Source organism: Apodemus sylvaticus, chromosome 14, assembly GCF_947179515.1.
Source record: "Apodemus sylvaticus chromosome 14, mApoSyl1.1, whole genome shotgun sequence".
Lineage (NCBI taxonomy): Eukaryota > Metazoa > Chordata > Mammalia > Rodentia > Muridae > Apodemus > Apodemus sylvaticus.
Genome location: NC_067485.1, coordinates 89,910,976 through 89,923,691, shown reverse-complemented (window position 1 = coordinate 89,923,691; position 12,716 = coordinate 89,910,976). Strand labels below are relative to the sequence as shown.

The window sequence follows — 12,716 nt, the reverse complement described above, 5'->3', positions numbered from 1 at the left end:
AGATCTGCCACACTAGTTGAGCAGCTTAGTGATGCCATCATGTTAAAACACTGCGGCAGGGCTTGCTATTCCAGTTTCAAGAAGCTTAACCCTTTGTTTAACTTTTGCTCTTGTTGGTTTTTATCTTGGTTAACTTACCAAAAATATTTGACATACACTTCTCTTTATATGACTTTTTTTAAAAAAGCACATAGTTGAATTCTGCTTCTGTGGGCACACCTGCCAAGTGAGAAGGGATGGGGGTGGGGTGGAAAGAGCTTGTTCAGGAGATTTATTGAAGTTTCTTTCTAACATAATGTTTGCAGTGCTGATCATTTGCCATAAAGGCTTCTCTTTTGTTTAATGCCATAACTGCAACACACAACTTGGATGACCTATTTTGGAGCGTGAATTGGTAATGGTAGTCTTTGGTTCTAGAAGACTGTAGAACCTTGTCCCTTTTGGCCTTGGCTAATGACTATTTGACTGCTGTTTGGAATATACTATATTCCAAGGTATATAGTATTTTCTCTGAGCCTTAAATATAAGTGGAAGTTGAGGAAGTAAGAGCTAGCGGCCTAGGATGTCTTCAGCTAGATAGTGGCCCCAAGACATGAGAGAGAAATTGCACCCAGGAAATCATAAGCATATAGTTGAACAAACGAACTTAACAACAACACAAACTGACATGACAAGCTGGGCAGGGGTAGACAACTAGGTCCCTAGATGAGGAGCTTAAGGAGATCAATGGCTATTGAAAAAGGGACCAGTTTCCATATAGGTTATCCAGTCCCAAGTGATCAGCCTTGCACTCATTACCAGCAATGCTAAATGAGTTAAGTAGGTTGTATATACATGTGTACATATTAAATACACATGAAACAATAGAAACTGAAGAAGAAGAAGAAGAAGAAGAAGAAGAAGAACAACAACAACAACAACAACAACAACAACAATAACAACAACAACAACAAGTACTAATGACTTGGGAAGAAGGGGTACACGGCAGGAGCTGGGGAAGTAAGCCAAATGCAGTGTTCATGTATGAAGTTCTCAACTAAAATTAAAATTAGACTCTAAAAAATAGCTGTAACATAATCTAGGAAGATGTAATCAGAATTAGCCAGAGCTTGCCCATATAGCCTGTTCTCAGATGGGGAAGTATGTTTGTGTTTCTGTCACTTATTCAGTTTAACTCATGATAGGTATATCTCATTGTGGATCTTAGCTGTTTACTATAGATTACTAGTGATGCTTTTAAAGTAAATAAAATTTAGGATATGATAAATATTAAGAATATAAGATAAGGTTGTATCTTCAGTGAATTGAATTCCATTCATTTATTTAATGCTACTTTTTTGATACTTGGAAATAAGCTATGCCATATAAAGTCTCTGTGACTCTAATGGTAACTAATGTCAATTTCACCATTGATGGTTCTGGGATTGGAGGGTCAGAAAAACAGTTACAGTGTTCTGTGAGGACTATGCTAAGTATATAGGATTTCTTATTTCTGACTCTGAATTTTTTCCTAATTTTTAAGCTCATCCCCCATACAATTAGGGTTACTATTAAAATTATTTGCATGAGATAATTTCAAATTTGTTTCCAGGAATAGTTTATCATGCCATTCTTTAGAATTCAGATGGAAAATGGAACTTCTAGTATGAGAATACATGACATTTTCATCAGTATTCATTATTTTCTGAGGGAAAAAAATCACTTTGTATAATAGACAGTCTCAGAAATCCTCCTGCCTCAGACTCCCAGATGCTAGAATTATAGGCAAGAGCCACTACACTTGGTTCAGAGGTATTCTTAAAGTCACTTGAATGGTTCCATTTGCTAAACTAGTTTATTTGATATGAAACTGTAAGCATACTGCTGATTTCTAACCAGTTTTTTCTTCTAATGAAAAGGACAGGGATATCTCAGTGGCTTAATCGTTGGTAGAGTTAGCAGATGTAAGTTAGTTCTATTTTTTTTGTGTGTGTGTGAAAAGTGAGTTGTAGAATGTGATACATTTTATTCTCATAGAATTTTATCTCTTTGAGTCGTGTACTCTGAGAACACTCACAGGTGCACCAAATGGCTACTAGCTGAATTCACTGGTAGATGAATTTTTAAAAATACATTTTAAAAATATCAGAGCACTATAAATGAGTTTCTATGAGTCATGTATTGAGCCTTGAAGCACCTACTTCAGAAAAATAAGTGCATTAAAAAATGATCTTGTACCCATGCAAGAACAAAAGGTGAAATTCAGGGAGTCTGATGCTGTGTCTTGTAGTGGCCAAGTAATAGGATTGTGCAGTCTACTCCTCAAGTACAAATCCTGGCAGGCCACTGAGCAATCTCTCTACCCCATGGCTTTTTATTTATAGAGTGAGACAAAACAATAGCATTTCTCCCATGGAGTCATGAGACTTAAATCTGTGACAGACATAGGACATGCCACCCACGGGGGAGGCTTTCCAGCGTGTTCAGGCACAGAGGTTGAGGAGGAGTGTGCAGCTTTGTCTATCTACCCTCCCCCAGAAGAAAGCAACTATGAACTATGGGGTGAATATAATATCCTCTGCATAGGTATATCATTTTACTCAGCACACCAAATATCCACAGGTCTCAGATGTATTTTCCTCTGTCTCTTGAAACAAATGGTCACCACTGTCATGCAGTGGCTTGAAACATTGCTATCTATCATCTTACACTTCTAGAACTCACATATTTATTAGTTCCTGTGTACTGGGCAGAGGTAAGTGTAATCAGGCGTGTTAGTTAAAGCTCTTGTTATCATCTAAAGGCATCAGCCAAAAACACTCTAATGGAAGAAGAAGGGTCTATTTTGATTCAGTTTGTGGTGCAGTCCACCATGGTGGGGAAGGCAAAGAGGCAGGAAGGAAGGGAGGTCAGGTTATAGCCACAATTGGGAGGCAAAGACTGATGAATGCTAGTGTTGAGCTCCTCTTCTTATGCAGTCCAGGACTTAAGCCATGGTATGGTGACACCCACACAAGGAGAATCTTCCCTCTTGAATCTAGTTAAGATATCTACCTCCACTCCATTCATGGCCAAATGCTAATGAACATAACCCTCTACAGTTGATCTCAGGGAACTTGTTTCCTGGCTGATTCCAGATCTGCTCAATCTGACAATTGACAGTGGCCATCACAGTCATTCAGTGTATTTATATGTGCTCTAAAATTCAAGGGAAAGCTCAGCCCTCTTTCAGTCCACCCTCATATCTAGGAAATGCTTAATGGACTCATGCTTTATGGAGTAGCCAGTATGATGTCACTACCTCTTTATATGAGAAATTTCTAGTCTCAGCTGTCTACTCTAACTTACACTGTTGAGGGGCTGGGTTCTGTTTACATCTGTTTTCTGGAACATTCTTCTCAAGTACAACTAACAATGAGCATTTCAGGGAGGAGCCCTGGATACCAGTAACTTGAGATTTTCCTGATAGATGTGTCATTCCCTGTTGTGTCTAAAAGCCCATGTATGTGAAGATGGCTTTCCCTTTACACACAGAATTGGAACTTTAAATTAAATGGGAATATAATTTCCTAAACTGCCTCCAGCTGCACACATTTGCTGAACCTCACCTATTTTCTTGTATATAGAATGTGGATGTCTGTGATTGAAATGTGCATCATCTATTTGTAGATATTGTTTTCTTTATATTCAGGAAGAAAGGCTACATGAGTCTGCATTTGACTCCCACATCAAACTCAATAAGGAGGTCAGTCTAATCAGTGTGTAATTTAATCACAGTGGCAGAGTTATAGGCTGTTTTAGATTATGAATCCTGAATGTATAGGTTATTTGATTTTATTAGAATCATTCAATTTGGACATTTTTCTCAGATTTCTTGTGTGCTTACAATATGAATATATTTATGAATTGTTATGTAAATATATTTACATATAGCTACTTCCTAGCAAATTAACAAAAGGATTAATTCATGTGATGATCTATTGCAGAATTACTGGTATATTTGTTACTTTTATGCTATTGCGATAATAAAAATTGTGGCCAAAGATAGCTTAAGGAAGAAAGGGTTTATTACTTGTCATGATTTTTGTTAGACTAGTACTATGTGGGAAGGTCAGTTGTCAGTGTCTTTTAAGTTTCTTGACTTTATTTGATAACTACTAGTTAGTTCTTAAAACTCTTTAGAAGAATTTACAGGAACATAATAACCAAAGTTAGATGTTTAGTTCCCCATCTTAATTATGTTTTCTAGACAGTTACATATGGGTCTGATAGGGGTATTTCTTACTCCGATAAGCCCATATCACTCTGGGGAGCCTGGCGCACATATAAGTCTCCACATGCTTCATGCACATGCCCTGATCTCTTGGAGTGCCTGAGGTCTTAACTCTTGATGCGCATTCCATGAGTACTCTTCTGAGTGTTGACTGTGAATTCATAACTCATCTTATTGTCTATGGCCCTTCTTGGCATATGTAAAGCCCTAGTTGTAAAGGAAGAGGGCCAGGAGTTATGAAAGAGGGCTGGAGTTACTTTAAATCCACTGTTCGTCTCTGCACACACCATTTTTTCACAGTTTATGGAGAGGGAGTATTTTTTAATGATGTCTAGGGGTTTCCTTAAGGTTAATATCTAGTATCTTTCTCCTAATAGTTAAGCAATAGACCTATCATTATCCATGGCTAATGATTCTTGTCCTTTGTGTTGGTTATCAAGTCTTTTAAAACACATTAAATTCCTACGCAGTCCCAGGCTTGAGTGTCAAAGTTAAACCTGGCCACAAGTATGTCTATTATTATTCCTCAAATAACAATGATTGTGCATTATAGAAATGTATCCAATTTATCCCATGGTAGAACCTCGTCCAATAAGGTTCATCCTAAGTAGCTGCATTTTTCCCTTCACACATTATTCAGGTTCTTATAGGTTTTTTTTTTTTTCAGTTGTCTCAAATGAGATTCCTTGTAGCATTTAATTGTGCTAAATAATTCTGATAGGCTGCCCACCCAGCAGCCAGCTGCCTGTTATTAACTTAGGGACCTGACATTTGAATTTGTTGGCATGAAAACTTATCCAACAACCACTCTGACACACTCTTGGCTTTGTGAGAAGAGGTATCGGCAGTCCAGAGCTTAAAATGTGCACATTCCCCCTAGTTTGTCCCAATTCGGGTTTCATTTAAGTCATAATACAGTCATGATCCTGCTTCTACAGAAGCAATAATTGAGGAGATCTCAGTGTTCTGCTGCCTGCTTTAAACTTTAAGAGGGAGGAAAATGAGTTGCTGAATAAAAATTATAAGTACTTTTTACTGAATTAGGTCACATGTGAAGGTCTAGGACTCCTGAGGTGACTAGTCATGACTGACTGATCTGGCAAAATGGAAACATTGTGGGTCATTTAATACAAAGTAGAGCAAAAAGAAAAGTTGGACTAATGTATATAATTCAGCAAATTACTGGACTTTCTTTTTGTGGCTTCATTTGCTTAATTAAATTTATGGTAAATTTTTTTTCTCAAACTGACAGCAGAAAGAATTTTGCAGTCTCATGCAGTTTAAAAATACACACCAGAGCTATTATTCTCAGGGGCAGATATGGCTTTAGCATTTATAATCTCTCTAATAAGAATGCTGTGTCCATGTGTCCTCATTCACTGCTTTGCATTTTCCATTTTGAAATTACTTGGCCTGTTCCTGGAAACACTTCAGAGGCCTCACTTTGAGATCTAAATACTCTCTGATTCTGTTATTTGCAAGTACATATTAAGAGGCTCAAGATGACTCAGTATTTGATAGTATGTATTGAGATGGCTCAGTTGTTAAGAGCACTAGCTGCTCTTGTGGAGAATCTAGGTTTGGTTCCTAGCACCCACATTGTGGCTAATAACTATCTGTAACTCCAGTTCCTGAGGCTCCATCCCCAACCTTTGGTATATGTGGGTATAAAGCATATATGTGGTATACTGACATAATGCAGACAAAATATCCATATATAGAAAAGTAAAAATACTTTTTTAAAAAGAAAATACATACTAGTATGGGAAAGAAGTGGTCTTCCAGAGGTCTGTGGCTCAGTTCCCAGCATCCATACCATGTAGTTCATAATTACCTGTGACTCCAGCTGCAGATCTGACTCACTCCTTTGACCTTGCTGGGTATCTGAACTTTCAAGCACCACCCACACATATTTGTTTAAAAATGAATTGAAAAGGAGACTCGAAAGACTCCTTAGTGGCTGTTGTGTCTAGTAGTTAAGAAGGGCATTCTGGGAAGCCTGCTACTGTGCCTTAGGCAGAAGATCTGCAGTAAGAATTAGAATCTTTCCTCTCAGGGGAAAAACTCACTGTTGAACTCGAACAGTTAGAATGTTAAGTATTAACATTCCAACATAACTATGTGAATTTCTTTTAATTCTGTGTTGATTGGCAGTTTGATCATTTAACAAATATCTGGTATTACAGAGTCCACATATAATATATATATAACAAGTTTTGCATGGAAAGAAATTAAAAAACCCAAGCAATGTTTGTTTTACATTGTTTCTCATCTGAGTCAGACTTTACAGGAAACATTTGGAAAGGGGAAAAATCAGTAATTTTGTTTCCAGAGAACAATTGATCAGTATTGTAACTTTGGGGATGAAAATTTAAAAGACCTTAAATTAGGGACATTTAAAAATGACTAATTTAGAATTTGTTAACTCTAATAAGGAGTATTAGGTTACATGAGAAATATGTTTCAGAGACAATGGAAACTTCCAAGGTACCTAGAGATATGGAGTCAGAATCCCTGCACAAAAGAAGTACTTTGAAGTATGCCTGGGGTTTAAAATATATGTGCTCTGGGGTATGAGAGATAGCTTAGAAGTTAAGAGTAGTGACCACTTTTGCAGAGGACTTAGGTTCAGTTCCCAGTATTGGTGTAGCAGCATACAGTGGAGATCTGATACAGACACCTGCATGTATGTGATACACATAAACTCATACTTGAACACATGTACACATAAATACAAATAGTAAATGTATACCTGCTGTTGAAATGATTGATAACACCAAAAGTTGGAAGACAAAAACTGCTTTTTCTGGAATGTGCTGCAGTTACTAATTTGTACTAGAATGTTAAATACCATTAATGCCTAGGCAGTCTTTAGCATGGAAAAGACTGGTGTATTCAGCAGCCTTTAGGGGAAATGAAATAAAAATATTTGATTAACATAAAAGACAAGAATAAAAAGACTTAAGAACGGAATTTAGATTATGGTGGTGGCTTTCTGCTCTCTACATATGGGAAAACCCCATTTGTTAATTATGTGCTTTTTCATATGTCAAATTATGAAGTGTAAATGGCTTCAATTCCCTGCCCTTCCCTCCTCTCCCCTCCCGTCCCTTCCCCCCTTCTCTTTCTCTACTTTCCTTTCCCTTCTTTCTATGGTCAGTTGTTGGGGGCAGGCGTGGGTGGGGTGGGTAGAGGATCAAGCTAAGAACTGTGCACATAATAGGCAGGTGCTATATCTCTAGTGTTATAGAGATATAGCACTAACTCTGTAAGTTATATTTCAGAAACAATGTAACAAGACCAGGATACCAATAAAATGATAAATACAATGTAGCAATAAAGCTAAATGTAAGTGAATAGAATATTCAGATTAAAATTTAAGTAGGGCTAACAGGAGGCTGAACATGTAGGAGGCCTGAATACTACTTTTTCTGTTGCTTGATTGACAAACATAAGCTATTGACCACATGAAATTACAGTAAAAATAAAAACAATAGTCTGAGAATGTGTGTGCATGGCTGGAGTAGTGATGTTACTGGCTGAGCAGTAACAGGACAGGAAGCAGTATTGAAAAAAGATTCAAGTGTCTTTACAAAGTCACAGTTGATTTTTAAGACAAATATAATGATCATACATTTATATCACTGGTGATAGAGCTTATATACTTAGCGAGTCAAGACCAGCATAACGATAAGGAATACCTAAGCCAATTGACCATTGGTGTAAGACTACAACTGTCATAGTAACTGTTACTGTACATCCAGAGGGCAGTTAATGGGGTTTAGAAGATTTGCAGGCAGCTCCCCAGACACTCTTTCCAGTAACCTTTTATACTTTTTAGGAAGAGGGCCTGTCAGTCTTGTCACTTTCTGTATTTTTTAAATTTCACTGACTTCCTGATTTTTTAGAACCTTACCTTTCTCTTGAGAAGTGGGTGTTTGACTAGGAGGAATACATTTGACTAGGAAAATTACATTTTGTTTAAGATGTAAGATGTTGTAAACTGTATGAGGCAGGCGATTCCTGTCTTTTTGTGAATTCGTTTGTAATTAAAACAAACCCAGACAGTATAAGAATTATCTGTTGGGTTTATTTTCCTTTAATGATACAATTTCAGCTTGGGTTATTTTGTATTTTGGCTGTGTCCTGTGCTAAGTCAAGCTGACATTTAAATGAGCATTTCTTCTGAGAGAATTTTGTTTTTAAAATGAGGCTGCTCTTTTTTTTATTAATGATCATACGACAAAACATCTAGTATAATCTGCTACAAATATTACAGTATTTTCTCTAGCATGATAGGATGAATGTGTTTCTTTAAACTTCCACATAGTGATGCTAGGGATGTAGTTTAGTACACACAAGGCCCTGAATTCTGAATGAACTAAGCAGGTTGTAACCAGCATGTGGGAAGTAGGATAGGAGGGTTAGAAACCCAAGGTCATTCTCAGCTACAAGGAAGGAAGCTCAAGCCTGTGCTATGTGAAGTCTTGTCTTAAAAATGAAAACAACAACAACAACTGACCTTCCCATCATATAATAAATTCTTAGAAAAAAGTCCATTTTTTTTTATGAATTTGATGGTTGCTTAGATTCTAAAACTGATCAAGTTTTTGGAGATTTTTCTTTTGTGTTTGCGAATTTCTTGATTACCGCCATGGAAATTGATTTTTTTTCTCCTCACTATTCTCAGGAATTGCAAAATGTGATTAATGTTGATTGACAAGAGTCGTGCCATGACATCACTCTGCCTGGCTTGTGTGTCAGTACAGCCCTGTGGTCCTTGTCTCGTGTGTCTGGCTGACTGTTCACTGCCCAGCACTTGCTGTTGCTAAGCGCCTGTCTCTGGGTATCTGGAGAGAGGATGGGTCGCGTCATTCTCACCAACTACTAATGTATAATTATTAAAACTCCTGTAACTGCAGCTAAGTATGGCCTGATCCCCAAGTCTGTCTTCTGATAAATCCTACAGTGTTTATCTTTACTCTGGTATGCTTATCTTTACTCTGTGTGCTATGTGAATGACTAGCATTTAAATGTGAACATGATGGTACCATATAATTATTTATAGTATTAAAATTTTCCTGGTAAATATGGAAAAGAAATAATTTGAAATTTTTTTCTTGTAAGAATACAAATATAAGATTGGTCCATTTGGAGCAGGACAGTTTGTGACAGCTGAACCACAATTTTCTTTTATTTTATTCTCCTCTCCTCTCCTCTCCTCTCCTCTCCTCTCCTCTCCTCTCCTCTCCTCTCCTCTCCTCTCCTCTCCTCTCCGTTTCTTTTCTTTTCTTTTCTTTTCTTTTCTTTTCTTTTCTTTTCTTTTCTTTTCTTTTCTTTTCTTTTCTTTTCTTTTTTGGTTTTTCGAGACAGGATTTCTCTGTGTAATCCTGGCTGTCCTGGAACTCACTCTGTAGACCAGGCTGGCCTCGAACTCAGAAATCCGCCTGCCTCTGCCTCCCAAGTGCTGGGATTAAAGGCGTGTGCCACCACACCTGGCTTTTGTGTTTCTTTTTTAGAAGGTGATTTCTCTTTTTTAAAGGTTTTATTCACACACACACACACACACACACACACACACTTTGTCTGCATGTACATCTGCACACTAGAAGACCCCAGACAGTTCTGAGTTGCCATGTGGGTGCTGGGAATTGAACTCGGGACCTTCAGAAGAGCAGTTTGCACTTCCTTAGAGTGTAAGGGAAAGTTGCTTTAGAGCAGGTGCCTCCAGCAACCAAACACATCCCTCAGACAGCCAGAATGCTCTGTGCTGAAAGGTCTTTGGCAATAAGGGCTTTATTTAGGTTGATTTTTCTTGCCATTTATTGTTTACATTTTTTTGTAGACAAGGTCTCACTATGTAGCTCTGGTTGGCCTTGAACTCACTGAGATTGTTGCCTCCATCTCCTGAGTCCTGGGATTAAAGGACTGTGCCACCATGCTCAATCTTAACATTATTTATCACATTTAGCAAGTGTTGCTTGCAAGAGGTGGAGATACTTAGCTACACCCTGGATTTCTTCTTAAATGGCTTTAGCTCTTTATCTGATTGATAAAATTTTCTAAGCACAAAAGTTAACATAATTCATGCGTAAGAGTAGGTAGTAAACATCAGTTTTCACAGGACACAAATCACACATTCTATCTCAGGGTGAGTGGTGGAGATTTAATTTTAGAACTGTGTCCCTTCAGAATGGAATCCAAGAACATTCTAAAAGGCATTCTTGTTGACATGTGATTTTGCTTTTATTTTTCCTTTCTACACTGAGGGTATAATACTAATGTCACCTATTTTATTTTCTTTAAAGAATCACACTATGATTAGAATACCATGAACTTCACTAATAAAAATAATTTAAATCAATCTGAGTGTGATTTAAATCAATAATACTTTACAAATTATGCTTTTTTTTTGGTCCACTGTGGAATTTTATGTTATGCTCAAAAGAATGAGGTAAGAGAAATTTTGCTTTTACTGTTGTAAGGGAAGTTTCCACGAAGCACTGTATGTCCAGACTGTGATTTCTTTCTGTAATTAAATGGCACCTGGTGGGAGGGGCGTTTACCATCCAGGTGGGGGACTGTGCTTGAGAGTCCTATCTCAGCTGGGCTCACCCTGGGCTCACCCGGCTATCTTCTGGACCTGCTTCAGTTTTAGAATACCTGTGGGACTGCTTCATTAACTGAGATTGCTTTTGTGCACTGAGGAGAATTGCTGGTAATGAAAAGTTTGACACTGTTGTGTATTCTTTAGAGTGGGAAGTAGTTTTTGGGTCAGGGGTCACATTCAGTTGACTGAGATAGCCATTGGAAACATTGTTAGGAGCTTCTGTTTTGTTTGTTTTGTTTTAATATTTTTTTTGGCTTTTTCTTTCCACAGCAGGTTGATGTGGAAAAATGGGTATGTGTTTCCCTGCATTTACAAAGGACTTATGGTTGAAAAGCGCATGTTCGCTGCTGCCTCTGAGCTTTTTAATTTTGCTTCCTAGCATAGCCTTCTTTTAGTGTTTGAACTAACTGCTCGGTTACAATGAATACATTTCACAGGTCACCAGTTAGAACCTTTTGTGTCTGAATTATCACCATCAACAGGCTCGTCAAAGGACTCTCCAATCCCAAACCAGACTGTTTTACATAATTGGACTTAATTATACAAATGTCAGTGTGTCTCTGGACACAGGAAGGGTTTTGTTTCTAATATTCAATATGTCCTGTTAAACAAAAGTGAATGTTCCATCTCAAATGTGCTGCAGCACAGGCTCAGTATTCTTCCAGGTTTTGTATAGAAAACTGCAAGGCTTTTCCTGTATCCATGCAAACTTGGAAATGGAAGATGGAAAATGAAGATGAAAGGCTTTACCATGCAGAAGGGTAGTCCCAGGTGTCTGGAGATAGTCTGGGGTCCACACTGTTAGCAGCCTATGTTATGGTAACGATGGCATTGGTACTTAACTGTCTCTTCATCGGTTAGGAAACGTTGGTAAGGAAAGAAAAGAGAGACAAGGAAATGAGGTGTGGGTGAGCAGGAGGAGAAAAATTAGAGCCGGGATCCCTTAAAATCCACCTACCAAAGGATCCAGGTTCTTTCTGTTAATACTCCAAGGTTTGAGGGTTTATATCCCGACTCCGTTTGTCCCTCAGTACAAAGTGGCGACAACTTTCCTTAGTGTTTGCTTTGACTAGCTTAAGTTCATAGGAGGGCTCTCTTGAGACAGACCGAAGTTGCTACTCCATTTTGCCATCGGCATCCATCACTCTTGGGCCTGCTTTTGTTCAGCTTTATCTTGCTGCCCAGCTCTTTCCAGCCTTATCTTGGGATCTGCTTCTTTTAACACAGTGTTCGGGTGTTTCCACATCTTGTCTACCCTGCCCAGGGGCCTTTCAAAGTGATCCCCGAAAACTGTGTGTCCATGTGGATGTTCCCAATTTCTTTCTCCCTTTGTTCCTCTTGCAGCCATTTACATCTGAGCAGTTTCTAATGATGAAGCTTCCCGCTTCCATGTTGATGACATCTCTACTGCTCTTTGAGAACGTCCATATTATGTATAGTACTAGGAGAGTTTTAACCTTCTCTTAAACTGCTGCTGACTTGCCTGCCTATCTGTGTTCCTCCCCCCTGCCCCCACCGCCCCTGCCCCCACCGCCCCTGGCCCCACCGCCCAGATCTAAAATTATATGTATATTTTCCTCTGTGACAAATTCTGACCCATGCTCAAACTTTTCCTGGTGGGCTATAAACTCTTTCCAAGCACAGCTATGATACCTCTTTGATTAATCCCTGTCTTAGTCAGGGTTTGTATTCCTGCACAAAATGTCATGACCAAGAAGGGAGTTGGGGAAGAAAGGATTCATTCGTCTTACACGTCTACATTGCTGTTCATCACCAACGGAAGTCAGGACTGGAACTCAAGCAGGCCAGGAAGCAGGAGCTGATGCAGAGGCCATGGAGGAATGTTACTTACTG

The 12,716-nt window shown here is 38.4% G+C and overlaps 1 protein-coding gene across 1 annotated transcript in view; it reads left to right on the top strand.

Annotated features, from left to right (window-relative positions):
* Ryr2 (ryanodine receptor 2) overlaps nt 1–12,716 on the top strand; it is a 466,338-nt gene that overhangs the window by 50,747 nt on the left and 402,875 nt on the right. Inside the window, exon 4 of the mRNA XM_052156653.1 lies at nt 11,133–11,153. Coding sequence (XP_052012613.1) covers nt 11,133–11,153 — 21 coding nt within the window. The remainder of the gene's footprint in view (nt 1–11,132; nt 11,154–12,716) is intronic.